General features: G+C 46.9%; 1 protein-coding gene across 32 annotated transcripts in view; it reads left to right on the forward strand.

Moving 5' to 3' along the window:
* Window positions 1-2,304: 2,304 nt before the first annotated feature.
* KCNMA1 (potassium calcium-activated channel subfamily M alpha 1) overlaps window positions 2,305-21,925 on the forward strand; it is a 683,907-nt gene continuing 664,286 nt past the window's right edge. For 15 of the 32 annotated variants that reach the window (XM_036222516.1, XM_036222522.1, XM_016159421.2 and 12 more), the window contains exon 1: window positions 2,324-2,857. In XM_036222516.1, coding sequence (XP_036078409.1) covers window positions 2,507-2,857 — 351 coding nt within the window. In that variant the 5' untranslated portion in view covers window positions 2,324-2,506. Of the gene's footprint in view, window positions 2,858-21,925 lie in introns of all 32 variants that reach the window. The other 17 variants (XM_036222530.1, XM_036222529.1, XM_036222532.1 and 14 more) reach the window with 4 other exon arrangements.

The raw sequence follows: 21,925 nt of genomic DNA on the forward strand, positions 1-21,925 counted from the left end.
AATTTGTGAGGCAGAGAATCCATTCTGGGGCTTTTAGATCCCCCTGGGGAAACCATCTTATCCTTTGTTGCTATTTTTATGTTATGGGTGTTTTATTTTTAAATTTCAAATCTTGGACTTGATTTAAGCAAAGTCTTAACTGTCCTGACACACCTGACATATATGGAGGCCCAAAGGCAGCAAAGTACACCATTTAGAACGCTAACAAAGAAACTCAAGGCCAAAGTCACCTTCTCACATATCCCGCAGTACTTTTGGAGCTGACCCTTTCTGTTCAACCCAGTGCAGGTAAGACCCAGTGCCTTTGCACATATAGTACAGATTTGACAGAGTGGTTGCTGAACACGGGAAACTGGAAGTACCAAGCAGGTGACAGACAATTTCACTTTCCGGAAAATATTGTCTGTAGTTCCATTTACATACTACTTTTGGGTACCAAACACTTGAGAACCTTGGCTTTGATGCTTTTCTAATGGATGTGTGTCCCGAGTCTAATGAATGTATTGTGATTGAAGCAAGAGAACCTGAAAATATCCCCTTCAGCCCCTCTGCCCAGCTCAGCCTTCCTTGCCCGGTCCTCTTCTGCATCTGAGGGCCTCCAAGAGAGAGGGGATGGGCTGAGCTCTAGTTCAGGCAGAAAGGTATCCGTCTATGCAGTGAAGGATGATCATCCTCATCACAAGAAGGGCTGAAAGGAACCTGAGGATTCCAATTAGGCTTAAACTAATGAGCTGGAAACTTTGGGAAAACCACCTGGGCAATGGGGGAGAGTGTAATCATCTTCCTTTTAATTAGCACTGGAAAACCCTGTGGTCCAACTGGTAGCACAAGGAAGGATGGTTTCCAGAAGGAACAACGTTCCTGAGACTATGGGATTCCCCTGGTGGTGAAAGGATAGAGGCTGCTTAGTAAACCCGGACTCCTTCATCTTTAAGGGGAAAGGTGAACTTGAATGAAGCCCGAAGCACCCCTTCTTCCAGCAGCCCTCTTCACACGATGGATGGAGTCTGAAGCTAGGTAAAAGAAAGCGACTTTAGGGAACTCTGCTGCCTATTGGAGCCTGCAGCGCTCCTGAGGCAAGGTCTTCCCTGCCCCTCTCTGCCTACCCTCTTAGGCAGCCTCTGTTGCCTCATGAGGAAAAGGCAGAAAACCATCTGCTGCTGTCGGAACCACGGACCACCACCCCAGCCTCCTGGGTGGTCCTGCATTCCAGTCGCACACAGGTCACTAGAGCATCTAGTGAGGAGGAAGGGAAGAACGAACTAGGGATCGGTAGGGGTCGAACTAGGGTGCATGTCATGAAGAAGGGTCCTCCTTACTCCCGAAGCCCGAGGATCCTGAGGCGTCCGGCCTGTGGAATCGAGTCCACAGCTGGTCACTCCTCCCCTCTCCACTGGGCTCTCCTTTGGGAAAAATGGTCTGTCATGGGGGCCTGGCCAAGCTCCTTGGGACCCCTAGGGAGCTCTGCTGGGGGCGCAGCACATTGGAGAGAGGTACCAGGTCTCGCCCTTGGGCTTAGGGGGCACTACCTCCCGCGCTGGGGTCAGGGGTGCCTGCCAGGCCGCCGCCTGAGGGTCAGCCTGACCCTCAGCCCAGCTTTGGGCCAAAGCGAGCCAGCGCTGTGAGCCTTCTTCCCTCCCGCCTCGGGCGGCCTGAGCAGGCGCCCGCTCCAGTTGCTGCAGTTGCTGGCGGCCGCGGGGAGCGCGGGGCGCGCGCCGAAGAAGCTGGGGCGGCGAGGACGTTGACGAGGAGGAGCCGGAGCAGGCGAGAAGGAAGAACAAGCGGAGGCCGAGGAGGCTCAGCGGCGTGGCGACGCGCTCTGGGAGCATGGACTAGCGGCGCCGGCGCCGGGCGACGAGACGCGTTGAACCACCGGTGGCCCAGTGCGCCCAGGGACGGCAAGCAGGAACCGAGCGCAGCCGGGGGAGGAGGAGGGCTAGCGCGGGGGCGACCGGGCGGAGGGGGCTAATTATTCATTATTAACGAGTTGCTGCCTAATAATCCAAGAGCAGCGCTCGAAGAGGGGGTCCCGGGCCGAAGCGCAGCGCACACGCGTGGCGCACAGAGGGCTGCGCGGCGCTGAGGGCACCCGGGCCCGCGCGCAGAGCCGGGGCGGGCCCGGGGGCGGTGCAGACCCCGGGCGCAGGCGGCCCGCGGCGCCCCCTCGCTCTGGGCGCTCCGGGCTAGCGCAGCCTGGGGCGAGCGGGACGCGGGCCGGGGAGGGGGACCTGCCCGCGCGCTCCATCCCCCTTCCCCCCCGCCCCCACCCCGGGCGGGCCGGCGGCCGGGGGGAGGGCGGGCGGCGGCAGCGGCTGTATATATCTCCGCGCACCCCGCCAGGTCGCGCACAGCGCCCCGAGCCCAGGCGCCTCCCCGCCCCCCTCCCCGCGCTCCGCGGCGGCAGCGGCAGCAGTAGCAGCAATATGGCTGTTGATGGGTGTTCGGGGTGGCGCTGGCGGCGGGAGGAGCTCCCCCGAGCCCCTGCGCCGGCTGCCCGTTGCTAGCTATGGCAAATGGTGGCGGCGGCGGCGGCAGCAGCGGCGGCGGCGGCGGCGGCGGCGGAGGCAGCAGTCTTAGAATGAGTAGCAATATCCACGCGAACCATCTCAGCCTAGACGCGTCCTCCTCTTCTTCCTCTTCATCCTCCTCCTCGTCCTCGGTCCACGAGCCCAAGATGGATGCGCTCATCATCCCGGTGACCATGGAGGTGCCGTGCGACAGCCGGGGCCAACGCATGTGGTGGGCTTTCCTGGCCTCCTCCATGGTGACTTTCTTCGGGGGCCTCTTCATCATACTGCTCTGGCGGACGCTCAAGTACCTGTGGACCGTTTGCTGCCACTGCGGGGGCAAGACGAAGGTAAGGCGCGCCCCGGGCGCCCACCCCTTGCGCTAGCCCTGCCGCTTCTCGGCGTCCCCAGCAGCCCACCTCCTTGTTCCTCACAGTGCCGTGCTTCCCTCCGTCCCTGCCTGCCTTCCTCTCGCTGCCTTCCCTTCTCTTCGCTCTTCCTGCTTCCTCGGATTAGGGCAGCGGGCAGCGCGCCCAGGATGAGGAGTTGCCCCCAACCCGTGCGCTCTGGGACGCGGATCCCAGTTTTGTCCGCTTGTTTATTGTAGGATTGTTTGCAGCTGCAGCAGGGGCCAGGGTGGGGAACGCGCGCCGTTCGGGTGCTGTGGTGCGGGGTAGGGAGAGCCAACCCTGCGGGCACCGAGAAAGCTGGGTGCTTCTGGATGCCTTGTCCTCAAGGCTCACCTGCTGCGGCTCGGCTCCTCGCGGTGGGCAATGGGGAGCACATCAGCCCTCACTTTAGAAACCTGTTGGGGAGATGAGTTCATGGAGTCAGCAGGAAGGGAGAATCTTTTGGGCAAAGGAGAAAGTCTTTTGGGCTAGGAAATCCCGGGGGAGGAACATGGCCAGAGGAAGTGGGAGAGGGTCTGGGGGCGGGAGAAAGTTGGGGAGATGCACCCCAGTTTTGGAGGCAGCACGGAGTCGGCCACTTTAGGAGTGTGTCGAGGTCGCATATCTGATGTCACCTCCCTCTCCATCGCTTAGGTATTCTCGTGGAACATACCCCCACCCCAAGTTCTGGGGCATCTGTATTCTCTCCCCCATGCCACCCTCTGTAGGTCCTTCGAAATGCCACTAACAGCGGGGAGCTGGGGCAGGAGGTCCTCTGGAGAGCCAGCCGAGGCCACGGTTACACGGGGAGCCTCCTCTCCGTCGCTTTTGAGGTGGCTGGATGTCGGGTTAGGCTATTCCTGGAGCAGAGACGCCCACCAGCACCAAGACTCACTACATTTTATGTATGGTTGCTAGGCTGACTTCCTGATCTGTTACCAGATCCCTACAGATGTCCTCTTTCCCCCCTACTGGCTGAAGGTAAGGGGCAGAGGGCAGTTTTTCATAGAAAACTACAGAATAAAAAAGAACTGGCAAAAAGAGTCACCGAAGCTGCCTTCTGTTGGAGTAATTCCTATCCTAGGGGACTTCCAGTGCCAACATTTTCAGAGGGTGGGGAGATCAAGGGGAATTGGGGAACAGTGGAAGGTAGAGGCAGATCTCCCTCAGAATGTTCACACCTTTTCTAGGAAAGTTAATCTTTGACAAGGCACAGCAACTTGTCGCAGGCTCCTTTGTTGCTGCTACTGGAAGAAGTATGGAATTCAGGAACTGTGGGTGACACACAAGGATGAACCAAAGCTCACTCTCCTGATCATTAATTATACATCGTGTTAGGTGTTGGAGCTCAGGTGTGTTTTGTGGCAGCACATTTGTGTTTTGGAAAATACTGGTGTATTGGAAATAAAGAAGAAAAATAAAAGCCCTCACTCTCTTCCTCGCCTCCCAGTTCTCTGGAAGCCCAGCCAGCTTTCTTTGGAGTTACCTTCTCAGCCATACAGGATTCTCCTTACTTGTTACAGTGGAAAACCTCTTGAATCCCAGAGAGGCCATCAGAGTCAGCAGAATCCTAACCGTGAGACCCTGAGATTATGCCCCTTGCCTACTCTCCTCCTATCAACTGCTTATTCATAGAGCCTTCTTATCCACACATTTCTTGTCCTCCACCTCCCCGACAGTCTTCAAACCTGGAGTTTATTTTCCTTTACTGAGATTCGGTGTTTGCCTTTAGGGGAAAGATAGCTCATAGCTGTATGCATCTGAAATGTTCTCTAGACTGAATAATTTTGGTGAACTTTTAAACAGCCACCTATCTGTAAAGAACTGGGCAATAACTTTTTATTTTTTTTTCAATGAGCCAAAATAAGTCTTGGTGTTTTTGTGATCCTGAGGTTTTAAACATAGTCTCTAAAGTCTTTTTACTCCAGGGGGTACATTAATGCCACTGCAGTGTCTGTGATAAAATGTCGATTATATTGTTCACATAAAGAATATCTTTCCTAAATGATGACCAAACATAACTTCTGTCAGTTTTCTTGAGAAAATAGGTTTTTGGCAATGATCATAAGAAAAAAAAAAACTATATATATAAGGCTATATTTTGCAGCTCCAAAATCTGCTGAGTTGACATAACTGGAAGTTTCTACAAAGAATCAGCCCTGGAAGAGATGCTTGCAGCTGGTTGGGAAGATGAGAGGCTGCTGTAGATCAAGATCAGATTGCTTTTGATACCATTAGAGTTCATTTTAAATCATGCTCAGAATCTTAATATTTATCCCTTGATTTGCTCTATTAAACCTAGTGTAGCCAGCTCCTTATACCCAGTAATAATAACTTAGGCCTCTTATAAGCTTTCTTTCTACCCTTGAGGTCTGTATTTATACTGCAGTTATGGTTTTTTGCCCTTCATTCTTTTTGCTTTCTAAGTATTTGGTAGTTGTCAAGATGTTTTACAGAAAAATGTTTTTGGCTTGAAATTGGAATAATTATTTTAGTGCTGGGTTTCCCAGGCAAACCTAGGTTGCTGTTCCACAAAATTCTCCTGACCCTCAGATGTATTCACCCTCACCTTCATTCAGTCCCAAGATGGTTGGACCAGGAGCTGGAATCCAGTAGAAGGCTGGTCAATTTAGCATCAGAAATTCCATGGGAGATAAGTTTCAGCAGGGAGCTGTGGAATCACAAGAATTTGGCCTCTGGAACTGCACTATCCTTTTTGATCAAAAGAACCCGGGACTGTGGGTATGCATCATGAGACATCTCATCATTAATACCTTTGGCCTCTGAATCCCAAATGGTGAATAGCTCTACTTTTTGAAAGGAATGGTGTGTGTGTGTGTGTGTGCGTGTGCGCATGCACGCGCATGTGGTTGTATATTAAAATAAAGACGAAAACGAATCACATTTCCCCCCTGTTGGGGACTTGGGGACAGTCATTCCAGTACTATTCTTTGCTATACTTTTTCACATTATTCTCTTTTCTCTGTTGAGTTTCACCAGAGCTCTGTCTTTACTAGGCTATGACGTTTTGCAGTCCAATCCAGGAGCAGAATGTAGTGAACAAGGAGCTGCTCTGGCAGTCTGAATAAGGCCGTGACCTTGAAGAAGTCATTTAACCTCTCTGATCTCTTTTTTCTTGTGTTTAAAATGTGGAGATTGAATTCTGTGTGTTCTAATGTCCCTTCCTGCTTTCTGATTCAGTGTCAGAAAATGAAAGAGGTTGACAAACTATGGGGAAAGTTTCTAGCTCAGAAGTGTTTTGCAATTCTCTAGCAATTTCTTTGGGAATTGAGTCTCCGAGCACTTATGTGTCTTTATTTCCATCTTCTCTGCTCCTCTTCCAGCACACAGTCTGCTTATCTTTAAATTAGTCTAGGAAAACTGAGGCTAACCTTCCATGGAGCTGAGATTTGTCAAGGGGCCTGCATATGGCCAGGCACGGACTTGCTTCTGCTCTTAGTTTGAGCTGTAGAAGTCTGGGCTTGATTGAGGTTGGTCTGAATGTAATGAATTATTGAAGTATTGTCTCCATGGCTGTGTCTGAGAAAACAACATGTTTTCTCTGTCAGGCTCGTGACTAGTATAAATATCACATCCCATTATGGTTTGGTAATTACCCGGGGTCTGGCCTGATGCATCCAGTCAGGGCTGGAGCTTCGCCGCCTCAGAATTCTTGATGCCAGATTGTTCCTGGTGCCTCATCTTGTTTGGGGATCAGCTGCATCAGATGACCTTCAGATACTCCTTTTCGATCAGATCAGTTAGGGAGGCCTTGGAGAAATTCTCAGGTCCCAGTCCTGCTGACATTCCCTTGTCCAGAGAGCTTTGCTTCTCATGCCTGGCTTTATGGAAATGCATACTTGAGTAGAGGCTACAGTGAAACCCAAGTGCGAATCGTGGATCTCACACTCATTAGCAGGGTATCTTTGGCAACCATGTCAAGCCTTGATTTCTTCATCTGTCAAAAGAGCATAATGATGCTTCTTATAAGGAATGACAATAATGGGTAGGTGACATCTAACAAATGCCTGACATTCATCTGGTCTCCTATAAAGGGGAGCTAATATAGCTCCACAAAGTGGTGAGTTTATTTTCTCTTTGATTCCTTGAACTTTTGGCCCCTGTAAGGCACAGACTACAACAAATAGAACTTTTGAGGCAAAAGGAACATCTAGACTCTGAAGTCTACTGTCAAACTACCAGAATCAGAGTGAGATTTGGGCTCATAGCTTTTGGGTGATGCAAGGTTGGAAATTGGGATGAGACAGCCAAGGAAGGCTCTGTGGATGAGGACTTGGCAGGATGGCTAGTGGTTTATGGTGGGGAATTCAGTGGACAAGCATTAACATTGTGGGGCTCCAGGAGCTGTAGACCTATCGTCAGAAGTGAAAGGTTTGGTGGGTGGGTGTGGCTTTCCAGTATCCCTTGAGAAGGGATGAATTCCATCTCTGTTATCCCCAGTCTGGAGGTCACAGACCTGTTTTCTCAATAATATAACAGTTTCTTAGCCAGGGTGCTCTCTACCCTGACCGGCTTTACCTCGACAGCCCCCCAGAGCAGTGTTTCCCAAAGTGTGTTCTGTGGAGCACTTGCCCTTAAAGTAACCTTGTGAAAAAAAATTGAGAGTCATGGCACACCTGAGTGACCCCTTGGGGAGTCCCTTCACAGGCCTAGGGGAATCCTGTGGTAGAGAAATTGGTTAAACTGCTCTTCACTGTGCTCATTTAGAGCAGCCTTGCTTAGATGTCTAGCCAGTGGTACAGTATCCAATAGTCAGCCTGTGACCTTGGGCAAAGACTTCACTGCTGTGTGCCTCAGTTTCCTCATATGAAAATGGGATTGTCATAGAGCACAGCCCTATGGGATAGGTATTCTCAATAACCCCATTTTATAGCATTTCCTAGAAGGATACGGTGACTGCAAGCTGTGGGCTGACCTTGCTTTCAGATGGCCAGGATCCTTGTCCAAACATGCATCAGTAGGGAGAGAAGAGCTGCCTTAACATTTGGCCTGGGGGTGGAAGGATTCCAAGAGCAAGGACAAGTGAGGCCCCTCTTTGCCTCACCATTGTTTTTTTCCCTGAATGGGGCATTCACTGGGTGCCTGGAGAAAACGCTTCTGGTGTTCCCTACCTCTACCCCCCATCCACTCCAACCAGGCCAAGAGAAGCCTGGTGCTGAAGCATTCAGGCTAGCATTGGATTGCAGTGCCAGGACCTTCTTCCCAAAGTGGGCAGCAGGGGTGTCCCAGGCTCACAGTGGCAGTGGCCCTGCTAAACTGTGAATCTTAAGAGCCAACACCACCTTCTTGGGATTACAGAGCTGTGAGCCCCTGGAGGGCTGCCTCTGTGGTTCTGGTAAAAACTACTGTGTTTGTGTTGTGATGATGGATGATGCCTTAGCTCTTGGGGCCCTGCTGAGGACACTAGTATTCAAGGAATCATGGCCGGGGGTCAGACAAGGTCAAGCCTCCTGCAGGACCTCTGAAATTCTGGAGCTTTCCTGTGGATGGCAGGGAGCAGATCAAGAGTGTCTCCTTTTTTTGAGATGCTTCTTGAGTGGGTAGAATCCTGGCCCTCAGCACATGGAGTAGGGAACTCAGGGGCCCCACCCTCAGAGGCAGAGGTGCCTTAACATTCTGGATAGAAGGATCAAGGGATATTCAATTGGGGTATCAGATCTCTGCCTCCAAACGCTGGAGAGAACTAGTCTGTTTAATCCTGGGGCTTCTTGCACCTTGATATGCACATGAATCACATAGGGAGCTATTAAAATGAAGATTTTGATTCAGAAAGTACAGATGGGGCCTGAGATTCTGCATTTCTGACAAGACACAGGCAATGCCCTTGCAGTGCAGAGTAGCAAAGATCTGGTCCATTCCTCCGCCCCCTGAAGACAGGCCTATTTTTAAATACGGAAATTATCTACTTTTAAGCAGTAGGAAGGGATGAGAAGAAGAAAGTTCTCTGTGCCAGGACAGCTAAGTCAAGAAAACTCTGCTCAGGCCTCCCTGAGTTGCTGCATTTCAGTCTGGGCGCTTATTGCTCAAGCCGATTGTTCGGGTGCCTGCTCTCAAGGAACCCACAAATGTTGGTTTAGGGTTGGGTGTGACGGCCAGGGCAGCATTCTACAGATGTACAGGGTGTGGTCAGAGTGTCTCCTTTCAACGTGTGGGCTCTCCCTCGCACCAGTTGGTCACGCTGCAAGGGGTGAGACGTTCTGAAGTTCAGGATGGCGACTCAGCCAAACCGCCTTCTTGAAAAATTAAAGGCTTGTGGCGTAGCCAGGGCTACACTGTGGTGATGCTCCAGGAAGCCGGCTGCTGTTTGAAGTCAGTGGGCAGCAACATTGCCATCCTGGTTTTCCATAGGGACCTGGGTGGGCCTTCCCAAACAGAGGGTTCCGCTTGAAAGAATTGAGCTCAAAACCTGATCACTCAGTGGGAGAGATGTGTGGCACCGTGCTGTGCAACCTTCCAGTGGCACTTCTCAAGAATTCCATCTCATGAAATTGAAAGTAGCAGCTTCTCTCACCACAGCAAGGTTTTTTTTGTTTATTTGTTTGTTTTGTTTTTGTTTGTTTTTTACAGCTCATACTGTTAGGGACTTTTTCCTTGAGATGTGCTTTTAATGTTCCATTTTCAAAAGGGAGAGAACCTGGAATAAACGTGACCCATGAGCATCTTCGAACGGCCCAAATGAAGACGGGCTTAGTATAATAAATACCCAGCACACAGTAGGTTCTCAAGTCTTAGTTATTATGATTGTTTTGCTTTTATTGCATAATAAGTGCATACTATGTACTGAGTTAGGTGCTAGAGGAAATATAAGACCCAGTTCTGACTTTATTTGACAGGGTGGGAAGGAAAAAACCAGTTATATTCTCATTGGATATGCATATGTCTGGTCTCTGAGTTGCCTGCAAACCCCTTAAGACAGGAAGTGAGTTGTATAAATCCAAGCACACGTATGTTGGGAGGGCCCTTTCCATAGTGGTTAGCTAGGGACTGGGTGCGAATGTAGTAGTGCAAATACATTTTGCTGCTTTTTTGAGTAATTTGTTAGAAGCTGTGGAGAAACTCTGGGTGAATAGGATGGGTCGATTTGGTGACAAAGTGATGTTTGAGTCATTCCTGGATTTTAATTATTCATGCCACCCGATCCCTCTTGACCAGTGGATGACAAGGATTTAGTTCACGATGAGCTGTGTTTCTGAGGTGCATGAGTCAGGCAGCAGACGGAGGGGCAGCTTCAAAAGCATGGCTGCTTAAAGATGGAATTTGCTTTGTTTTCAGCATTATTTGGTGATTGTCTTTGGGACATTATGTCTAATTGCCAATTTGGAAACGTAATTGGCACTGCAGGTTCAGGATGGGTATACTTAACATCGTCAAGCGGAGCCTCCAAATTATCTCCCTATAAGATCTCATTACCTGTATGACTAATGCATCTTTACGTGGCCAGAAACAAAATGATTCAAAGCATCTCATTTACTTTGTATTCTTTATGTTGTTTCATTGCCCTCCCCCCACCATGTTTTCTTGGGGACCCAGATCTGCTGGACTCTGGGCATTTCAAAGGTAATTAGAAAGAGAGCCTGTATTTCTTCTCTCTTGTCTTCTGCTTTTCATCCTTTCCTTTATTTCCCTTCTTCTTTAGTGGTTCCTGCCAAGTCCAGGAGCAGAGGGATTGAAGTTTGCAGGTTAGTGGACAATAAGTAGGGGGCTGATTTTGTAAGTTTGGAAGCACATGGGATTACGAAGTGATAATGGTGAATGGGGGCTTCGGGTTTCAGGTTCTGCTTCCTCCCCGGTGGCATGTCTGGGAACCCTCTGCCCCATCACCAGAGGAGACTGGGGTTTCCATGATCTCCTGAGGCCACCATTCCATTGGAGACAAACCCACTTTAGAATCAATGGAAGGTCTTTTGTCCTGCGCCAGTCCCTCTTTGCTTTGGTGTGTTTCTGGGACATAGGGAACAAGTCTTGGTGGATGCTAGATTTCAAATTCTAAACCCAGCTCAGGAAGGCCCAGAGCTGGGAGGTGTTTTGATGTCAGCAGTGTTGTTGAGACATAGAGCAACTTGTATTGCTCCTGTGCAGGATACTTTCTTTCTCTTTCTCATGAGTCCCTGGTATCTTTCTTCTCCTGAGGCAGTAAGGTATCCCCTTGCTCCATTCTTCAAAGTTTGGAAAATGGTCCATTTTGACTGTTGGTTCTTATAATTTGCCCTGTGAGACCTGTCCGGTCTTGTCAGAAACTGTGGGTGGAGATTTTGGCTGTCCCCGGACCATCAAATTGCCTCTTTATTACTGGCACGTGCCCTGTGTTTCCAAAGTTTATCTTCCTTCACAGTTTAGCACTAGGCTTGGCCGTGAGCAGATGTAATTTTGGGGCCATGCCAAGAATCCAGGTGTAGAGTGTAGATCCTTTGTTAAGAGGCCCAAGATGGTCCCTGCTTTCTGCCTGTTGGCTTTTCCTAAAGGAGAGAAAACAGACAATGATCTTGAGCCTCTTTTGCATCATTTAAATATAGGTGCTGTCTAGAATTGAAGATTATTCTTCCCCAACCGCTCATCTTATCTCTTCCCCTCTTGGCTTCTAGATATGATTGCTGCCATTTCCCCTGTTTTGCTGAACAGAAAGAAGCCAGAGAACATGCAAGAGGAAAAGGAGAAGGGAGGGCAGGGGTAGGGAGAGGTGTTCACATGAAGAAAAATAGAATGTCTTTTCTGGAAGCTGTAGGTTAGATAAATATGTAATTGGATGGATTTTGTTTTTAGTGCCTTAACCTTTGTTTTAAAATTAAAAAAAAATTCAGTTACAGTTGACATTCAATGTTATATTAGTTTCAGGCATATAACATAGTTCTTCACCTTTGTCTTAATGAATAAATGATAACAAGTGACCTCATCCCCAAGAAGTGAAGCTTTTCATAGAAAGACTGGCAGAAAGAGTGATTTCACTTTTGGAAGATTTTAGCTTTTCTAGTGAGAAGTTTCATCAAATTAATTGCTTGAGTGGGGCCTGTGGCCCAGATGCTAGGGTTCTAATTCTTTCCGGAGATCTTCTTGATGTGCTTCTTGTACATGAGCAGAATTCACTCCTCTTCGTGAGAAGTTGTTGTATGGACTTGTGACTTTGGAAAGTGGACCTTCAGTGGCTCTGAAAGGGGAAAAAGGAGCTGTCCAATGGTGATCTAATGGAGAACTCAGAGATAAGGGCTCTAAGGCTTGGAGAAAAGATTTGGAAGAGGAGAGGGTTTATCCAAGCGTTGGGGATTTTCAACAGCTTTGTACATTGTTTTTCTTTGTGCATCTGGGAGCACTTTCCTCACAGTGCTTAGAGGGATTGTTTTAGTTACCCATGGATCACAGCCATTTCTCGGGTGGATTGTGGCAGCCTCAGCTGATCAGGTGGCAGGATTCTTGAAGAGTATAGGAGTGGCACCTCTAGCTGAATGCACAAGAGAAGTCGCTGGTTTGCCTCAGTCTTAAAAAATAAATTCTTAAGTTCCTATGCAACCCTATTTTCCCCCTAAGATTTTTTTCTGTTGACTTCAGTGTTTTACAGTTTTTTTCCTTAATCCTAAATGCACAGTATATTCATTGTAGAAAATATCAGCAGTGTAGAGAAGCATTAGAAAAAGAAAAAGGGCACCACACACCCACTAGTGTGGCTACTATATCAAAACCCAGAAAATAACAAGTGTTGGAGAGGATGTGGCGATTTGGACACATTGTACACTGTTGGTGGGGATGTAAAATGATGCAGCCACAGTGAAAAGCAATATGATGGTTCCTCAAAAACATTAAAAATAGAATTACCATATGACCCAGCGGTTCTGCTCTGGGCACATACCTCAAAGAGGATGTTCGTACATCTGCGTTTATAGCAGCATTAATCCTAATAGCCAGAAGGTGGAAGCAACCCACGTATCCATTGATGGATGTGATGTATACATACAGTGAGTGGATCATCATTCAGGTTGAAAAAGGAAGGAAATATTGACACATGCTACAACATAGGTGAATCTCGAAAACATTAAGCTAAGTGAAATAAGCCAGACACCAAAGAACAAATATTGTATGATTCTTCTTACATAAGGTATCTACAGAAAGTAGACAGAAAATAGAATGCTGATTACTAGGGGCTGGTGGAATGGGGAGATGTTGTTCAAGGGGTTAAGAGTACCACTTCTGCAAAATGAAGCAGTTCTACATAACAAAGTGAATATACTTAATACTACGAACTGCACACTTAAAATCAGATAAAATGGTAAATTTTATGTGCTATTTACCACAATTAAAAATTGGAAAAAAAAGAAAAGAAAAAAAATCCCTTCAAACGTCACCTCCCGGTGATGAGCACCATTACCTTTGAGCGCATTTTCTTCCTAGACACGGTTTTCACCATGGTGTTCGCGTTTGTTGGTGGGGTGGCTAATGTTCTTCCCCACCAGGACTGGTTAATGGCAGTCCCATGAGAAATACCCAGGTTGGCTCTGTTTGATTTTGACGGTATCCACTTTGAGAGCCGAGCAGACTGGTTTAATGGTATTTGTTTCTAGAGCGAAGTGAAAGGATTATTGGATTTTTTATTTTGACGCGTGAGTAACTGTGATGTCTTAGGCAAGTCTTTGTCTCTGGGTCCCAGTTTTCTCATAAGTAACAAGCTCTCTGATTCATTGACTTCAATATACAGCCATTTCTTAAATCAGATTTCAGAGCAATCATTTTTACCTGATAAAGAACCTGAGAGTAAATTATTCAAGGGAGTGGGTCCAAGGAGTAGTTTTGATTCCACTATAAATTACAAGAGTGAAATTTTGATGGACATGTCCCCAAAACTTCAGTATCGACTTTGATGAGGTGGCATATTTACGAATTACAGTCCAGGGACACAGACCCCATTGGAAATACCATCAAGCCTGTCATTAAAAAAGTCTCAGAAATAGGTTTTTGAGACTTTGCTATTACTTCTAAGGATATGGCCATATCACCGTTGAGGGTTGTGTTTTCATTTTTGGTGTGGGGGAACGGTTGGAAACGTTTTCGATTATAGACTATAAAGAATGTGCTATGATAGGCTGCCTTTGTTATGGTTGGGCATGAAAAGAAACATCTGATTAAAGAGGAGATCATGCAAATTAATTTACTTTGATGTTTTCCTTAACCCACCCCAGAAGCAACCCCAGAAAGAGAGTGTTCACGTCAGCCCTGTTCCACAGAGCAGACCAGCTGCCGAAAGCAGAGCCAAGATGACCGCAGCTTCTGTGGCAAAGGAGAGAGTTTCTGAAGGGATGATCCCCACACACTCAATAACTTCTGAAATACCGCCTCCACCCCTCCCCCCACACCCCCACCCCCAATCGTGAACTGCTGGTACATCAGAACTTACTGAATAGTCTCTTAGGTTATATAACATCAATTAGATTATGCTGCTGGGGCCATGTATTAAATTTTAACTTGTCATAGATACATTACATTTACACTTCCCAGGTCCACAGAGTACCAGGTAGCTTTGGGGTGTTATTGAGTGAATTGATGATTGCGGAGGACCTGAGGAAGTCCAGCCAAAAATACCTCCTTAGATTTTACCATCTTGTAGTTTAACTCTTCTTGGTGGATCGGACATCTTACAAATATTTCTTACAAAATAAACTAAAAATTTAGGTAGTATTTAATGCATCTACAGTGCCAAATAGTTGATTATGGCCATGAACCAGATATGACAGAGATTTTTAAAACTCTGGGAACCTTTTCATTTTCCAGTGACAGGCAGTGCAAGCACGATATTTTTAATTGGCCCCTTCTTTAAGTCAGGAGCCAAAATGTTATCATGCAAATCTCTGCTGAGTTGCATGGAAACTAATAAAATCACAAAGGTTTCTATTTGTACTCTGTGAACACAGACTGAAATGAAACTGAAACAGCTATCTCCAGGGATGATGCTATTTAAATGCTAGGCAGGGCTTTGCAACGGTTTTGATGGTGCAAAGAGAAACTGGCAAGTGAGATGTACCTGTTCTTTCCTCCCTACCTCACTGGCACCTGTTCACTGTGCTGCTCTGTACCTCCTGACCTCAGAGAGAATTAATTTAAAACAAAGACCTCTCATCTCTAATATATCCTGTCTGTCACCTGCTTTAGAAAACAGCAGTTGATTCACAAACGTTCTCTCAGCCTTTTTCTCTTCCTCCTCAGACATTGCATTGGTCTCCATATTTATTGGTGTTTGGTTTTGGTAAGTCTTTCTATGTGAACCAGAGTTGCTAGCTTCTTCAAAAAAATTTTTATAAACTTTTTGAGTTGTCGCTCTGCATCAGCATTGTTTAAAGCCCCTTATGTTTATTGTTATTTAATCTTTAAAACAATCCTATAGAGCAAACACTTTTACGATCCTCATTTTACAGAACAAAAGACTGAGGCATAGCATAGAAAATAAATATTTTTTTTGGATAATAAACTTTGATTGCTTTCTATGTGTCTGATAGTTTCTAAGCTCTTTGTATGTATTATTGTATTTAATGCTCACAACTAGTGAAGTAGGTGGTAAGTCAGCCTCACCTTACAGATGAGGAAACTGAGGCATGGAGAAGTTGAGTAACTTGCCCAGACTCACACACTATTGAGCCACATTTAAATTTAGGCAGCAGGACAGTAGAGCCCATGTGTCTAACCCCTGCACTGTACACCTACAGTTATACCTCCTATAATGACAAATTGGCTTTGCTCAGCTCATTCCTGCCGCAGCGTGAGAGAAACTGTGAGGACATAGAACTGAAAAGAGAAGTTAGTGTGTCGAGACTCATGCACTGTTCTGTGATGAGATGTGAAGTCCCTTGGACAGGTTCAGAGAAATATGTACTATCAGGATAGAAACAAACCACAAAGGTTATTTAGTCATTTTACTCTAAGTCTTGGTTTTTCTTGGCAAAAAAATGGGATAATCACTTTTTCTTTACCTGATGGGCAGGTGTACTGTGTGCAGTTGTGCAGGTTGCTCACTGCACAACCCTAGGGCTGCTATGAGAGTCACATTAGATAATACATAATTGTACTTTGTGAACTATGGCACATGTGCCATATCCCTGTGCTGAGGAGTATGTGGAGGAATAAAATAAACATCGGGGTGCTTTTTTAAGTATCGAGTTTCCTTAAAATTTTGGGTAAAAACACTTTTAAATATTAACACATACATGGAAGGTATTAGGAGTAGAATGTAGAATTTGAGCACATTTTTAATAACTTGAGAGAAGTGTGTGTGTGTGTGTGTGTGTGTGCGTGTGTGTGCGCGTGTGCGTGCATGTGCACACATATTCAGGAGAGCCTAGAGGAGTGGAAAAGTTTGATGTCCACCAGCAAAGTCTTATTAAACTGTGATCCCAAGCATCTTGATGTAGAATGATGCCTTATTATTCCCACATGCTACTTGCTCATATCTCAAACTCTGAAACTGTGTTATTAAAAGAATGAGAATCTATGAAAAGCAAATGAATATATCTGAATTCCCTGATCTGTCATAAATAAAGTGCGTTTTGGATGTCGTTGGGACAGAGAATTTAATTTGCACACTCAGAAGAAGGTAGTGGTAACTCATTCAGTGGTCATGAATCTTCCCTTGCCTTAGAAAGATCAATTCCTTGCCCCTCTCCACCTCCATGGCCTGGAAATACATTATTGTATCACAATATGGATTTCTTTCTAGACCATTGGGCATTGCGGCCTTATGCCTGCCAACCCCCATGCACTGAATATGTGGAGGGAGGAGATGAATCGGTCAGTCCCCGAGTCTTTATTAGCATGGCTGTCCTCTTCTCAGGGCTATAGGGTTGTGTAAGACAGTGTTTCCTCCCTGGCAGCGTTTCCTCCCAGTAGTCACATTGTGTGATTCCAGGGACACTGTATGCAATTCCAGGGGCATTGTGCATTGCACAGCCCACATGTCCATATGCATGGCTTTTCTAGGCATCTAGCTGGATTGGTATACTCACATGAGAAATTAAAAACACACAGAGAGGCCCATAATTCTTAATGGCCAAACATGGAAGAGAAACATTAAAATCTTGAGATTCAGAAAAAGTGGGAAACACAGATAGTTGGTCTGAGAGGGAGTGGCCAGAGAAAGCCCACTGGGGACATGGGAGTGTGAAGGTGGACCTGGCCTTCCCATTCTTAAGCACCTACATGACTTCTGACTTCTGTTCGGATTCTGACGTGATGTAGGAGGCCTCCCGCTCCCCACACCTTTTCTTAGCATGAGCCTTTGAGAAGGACAAATACTCGGTGCCAACCGTGTGTGTCCCTAAGTCCCATGGATGAGCAGTAACAGTACCCTGAGGATTTGGAAAAGGTCTCTCCGTTGCCAGCTGTGCTATTTTTAGCTCCCTCCCATGGCTCCTGCTGTCCCCAGGTGTTTGTCAGCAGAGCATCCTGTGCCTGTATGGAAAATGGCAGTCGGAGCCCAGCCTACAGCAGTCTCACTACCAGGTCTGGCAACCAGGCTGGATCTCTGAGACTGGCAGGCTCCTGCAAGGGTAGTTGCATAACTGGCCTTTCTGCCAGCCATGGTGCCTGGTGGTTCTGGGTGAGGAGGTCAAGCCAGAGTAAACAGTATACAGTCCAATGCCCCTCCCTGAGCCCTAGTGTGTTGGACAGGCTCATGGGCCTGGTGAGGAGCTGGCAGTCAGGAGCTGCTTGGTGCCCAGGCCTGAGCAACATGTCTGCACTGGGGAATGTGGAGATGGCTTGGCCTGGTCCATGCGTGGTCCAGATGTGATAAAAGGCTGAGTGTGGCCTCAGGGATGGCCCATTCCTTCCCTCCCAACCATCTACTTTGCCACCCTTATCCTTCAAGGCTTAGCTCACTTGCTGGGCATGTCATCTTTTTGAGAAGCCTTTTCCTTCTGCCTGAAGCTTTTTTTGTCAGGTCTTGCTCTCTCCTCTGATACTGTTTGTCTTCTCCATCCCACATGAGCATTGTCCATCTGTTGCTCCTTGTGGATAGGGCTGGTAATTTTCCTTCTTTAATTTCCTTTGCCTCCTCAGGTGGTCCTGGAGCCTGGGTAGTGAGGGGATCAATAACAGTATGGTCACTAGTATTCAAAGAAGGCTCTCAATGAACAGGGGTTCATTTGGGTTATCCCCCCTTTGAATCGGGGCTGGTTCTGTGACTTGCTTGTAACCAATAGAATGTGGTGGGAAAGATGCTGAGATTTCCAAGACTAGGTCAGAAGAACCCTTGTAAGTTCTGTCTTAGTCTCTTGGAACACTGGCTTTTGAGAAAGCCAGCCGCCACAGATAAGAAGTCTGACTTCCCTGAGATGTCCAGGCCACATGGAGAGGAGAGAGAGAGACTGCTTTACACAATCATTCAGGGTCTTTGGCCACATGGGGGATGGGGGAGAGAGACTGCTTCACACAATCATTCAGGGTCTTTGGCTCCTTCGTCTCTGGACCTGCCATCTTCTAGGGGACCTGAAGGTCCCTGCTAAATTGTCTGCATCCAGCTGACACACAGGGAATGAGAAGCAAGGATCACGAGGTATGGTTTTGTGGGAGTAGTCCCGGAAGTCATTCACATTTCTTCTGCCTACACGGTCCATTGCCCAGAGCTCTGTCACGTGGTAATCTTAACTGCAAGAGATCCTGGGAAATGTAGTAGTGCACCTGGGAGGAGTATGAAATGAATTTGGAGAACACCCAGACTGCAGAAGGAGCTAGAGAGTGCCATGCTGGGGGAGTACTGGGGTGAGGAGTTCTGCTGTCCATAGCTGGCTCTGCCATAACTAATGATTGCTGTAACCCCATAAGAACACTGGATGTTTGCTGGGTGCTGCTAGGTGTCATACACAGTATTAAGCACTCTATATGCTTTATCTTACTTAATCCTTTCAAAAAGCCTATGTCGTAGGTATTATTACCATTATTTTTGTTTTATAGATGAGCTAAAACCAGAGCACTGAGGCTTGCAGTGGTTATGGCACTTGCCCAAGGGACATCTGTAAATAAGTGGCAAGGTCCCATTGGAAGCCAGGATTTTCAGACTCCAGAGTGTTAACTCTTAGCCACTTCCTATGCTGCTGGGGTTCCTGCGGCTCTCTCCCTTCTTGTCCCTGCCCTCTGCTTCCAAGTTACTCTCCATCTTAAATACCTTCAGGAACAAAGGGGCAAAGGGGCTTAATTGCCTCCTCTCTCCACATTCCAAAGAGAACAAAGGCATCTTAGCTCTTGCCAGATGACATTTCCCTTATTCTCCAAGGTGGAAATAAGCGGTGGTGAATTGACAGCAGTTGCCTGTACTCCGGAGTTTGCAAGCACAAGACTGACCCTCAGCTCTCCCCTGCTTTGAATATTACCCTGAGTGGCTCTTTGCTTGAAACATCAAGAGCATAAGGGGAATGGCTAGCAGAGTCTGGTTCTCAGGTCTCCTTGTCTTCCTCCTTGTGGTGAGGTGCTTTAGCCCATTCTACCCAGTTGAGATATTGTGTTTTAGCAGAGTGAGTTCAAGAGTTCACTGCTGAGACAATAGGGGATCAAACATGAATAATAACATGAGCAATGTGGAAGCTTTTCTAAAACCCAATGGACCAGAGCGTACATGTCCAAATGAGCATCATTTCTCTTTCTAGTTAGTTCAGTGTAGTAATCAAGAGCATGCCCTCTGGAGTCAGACTACTTTGGCTCAGATCATAGTTCTGCTACTTGCTGACTTTTAGTCCTTTGGCAAGTTGCTTAACCTCTCCGTGCCTCAATTTACTCACCTGGAAAGTGGGATTAATAATAGTAACCAGTTCATGGAGTTGTTGGGAAGATAATATGTTATTGCTTAGAGTGATACTCGATATGTAACAAGTGCTATTTAAGTGTTCGTTATTGTTATTTCACTTTGATCACTTTTGGGAGACTGATTCTTTTCCTAACATGGATATCACCTCCTAGGTGGTCACCCTGTCTTCCACAACTCTTCACTCTAGTCCACCCAACTTCCAGAGGGATGGCTGGCATGCCTGTCCCCCGACCAGAAATGTAATGTTCCTGAAGTCTGGGACTGTATGCCATCCATCTTTATACCCACAGTGCTTGGGACAGTTGAGGTTCTCTGCAGAAGTTGCCTGAAATATTGTCCCCATGTTGAAGGTTCCAAGAGGATGTGACCTTTTTATGTTTATCTCTGTTTCCTTAGCAACAGTGTCCAGCATCACAAAATGCTTTTTGAATAAATGCAGACTGAAAGAACTAATGATTTCATCCTTACTTAGAAAGCGAGGATCTTTTCTTGGTGGCTTATCCCAGGCTGCGATAGCATCAGTATGTTCTCTTGAATGTAGCTGGGATGACATCTCTCAACTTTTGAAAGTCAGTTTGATTTTAGGAGACTGTCCAAGGGAGTTTGCAGGCAAGAGTAATGAACGAGAGGGAGCCAACGAGGGTAAGGTACTTCTGGTCACCCAAATGTGTAATTACGTGTATTGAATCTGAAGGTTCGAGTACTGTATAAAGTTACCTTTGTAGGTGATTTCCAAAGAAAGCTCCAGAAATGCGTTGAGTTTTGGCAGCACTATATAATGTATAATTCTGCCTCCCCCGCCCCACTGCACAGGGGCAGCACTCATTCTGCACGTTGGCGTTGGTCTCTCAACTTGAGTCTTGTGAGCTTTATAGCCTAGCTTGAGGTTGGACAAAGGCAGTCCTTAATTCTACCTCTACATGGCATTAGCTCAGTGGCTTTGGATAATTTCTTTCACCTCACCAAGCTCACCTTCTTCATCAGTAAAATGTGAATGCTAAAAATACCTGCCATGTAGGGTTTTTGTGTGGGTTAAATGAGATGCTCTCTATGAACAATCGTCACCTCCCAGGTACTCAATAGATAGCTCTTGCTGTGATGAGGTTGACTGTTATTTTAGACCCCTGTTCTCCATCAGTGGGCATGACGAGGATGCTACTGAGATGAAGAGAAGGCCCCTTGAGGGAGTGTGGTAGCCAGCGGCCAGTGGTGAGTACCAAGGCAGGTCAACAGTGAGGTGGAGACTTTTCCTTGAGATACCATGTGTGCAGGCATAGCTTAGGGTAAAAGAAAAGTGGGGTCAGAAATGTTCCTCTCCTGTACCTCCACATCACCCCCATCTCTTGTAGGTAGGAGGAGGAAAGGAGGAAATGGGGGAGAAGGGAAGGGAAGAATTTGGAGTATCGGTGACCTCACTTTAAAAGGGTTAATTCTCTGGAGTGTGGTGTGCTGTTTACCTTCATATAAAATAAGGATTAAATGAGGCAATTAGGAGGGTGTCTTGTGGCTCCAACAATCCCATGTTTTTGTAAGAACTTTGATTTTCTCCTAAATGTTCTGCCCTGCACCCCCACGTTCCATAGCCTCAGGCAGATGGAGACAATAGCAGAGAGGACGCAAAGAATGGAAAGTGATGCGGAGCCTGGAAAGTGCTTCTCCCAGAAGGCTAAGGGTCTGTGAAGAGGCTTTCGAGTCTGGTGGGCCCATATGTTTTTGATCCTGGCCGGCCTTTCTGTCCTCTGAATGCCTGTAGGGGCCTGCGAACTGTGAATGGACCAGAGGACCTTTGGGGCTGTAAGGAACAAGAAGAAGGACGTTTTTGAGCCTCTGCTTCCACGCTTTGGTGGGCTTATTTTTTATTTGACAGTTTCCCCCTTTTAGGAATAAGTGCTACTCTGATACACTGAGGTAGGCCAGGTGCCTGCTTTAAGGTTTACATAATATCTGATGTTTGTCCTCAGACTACTTCCTCTACTGGGGATTATGTGTTCTGAGGCACTAAAAATGTCTTCTGTACATTGAACTCCTCCAGGAAGACTTCCACGTTGTATTTCTTTCCTACTTTCCACTACCTCTTATCACAAGCTTATTCTGTCACAGTCACTCAGTTAAGCAAATATTTTGCTCATTGGCAACTTATCTCACACTGTGCCAGGCTGTGAAGAGGATCCCAGGGGCATTAGGCACAGTGGCACTTCCTTAGGGGGGAGTCCATGGTTGAGTTGGGGGTGGGTGAGGGT

The sequence above is a fragment of the Rousettus aegyptiacus genome, unplaced genomic scaffold, assembly GCF_014176215.1.
Source record: "Rousettus aegyptiacus isolate mRouAeg1 unplaced genomic scaffold, mRouAeg1.p scaffold_m13_p_6, whole genome shotgun sequence".
Classification (NCBI taxonomy): domain Eukaryota; kingdom Metazoa; phylum Chordata; class Mammalia; order Chiroptera; family Pteropodidae; genus Rousettus; species Rousettus aegyptiacus.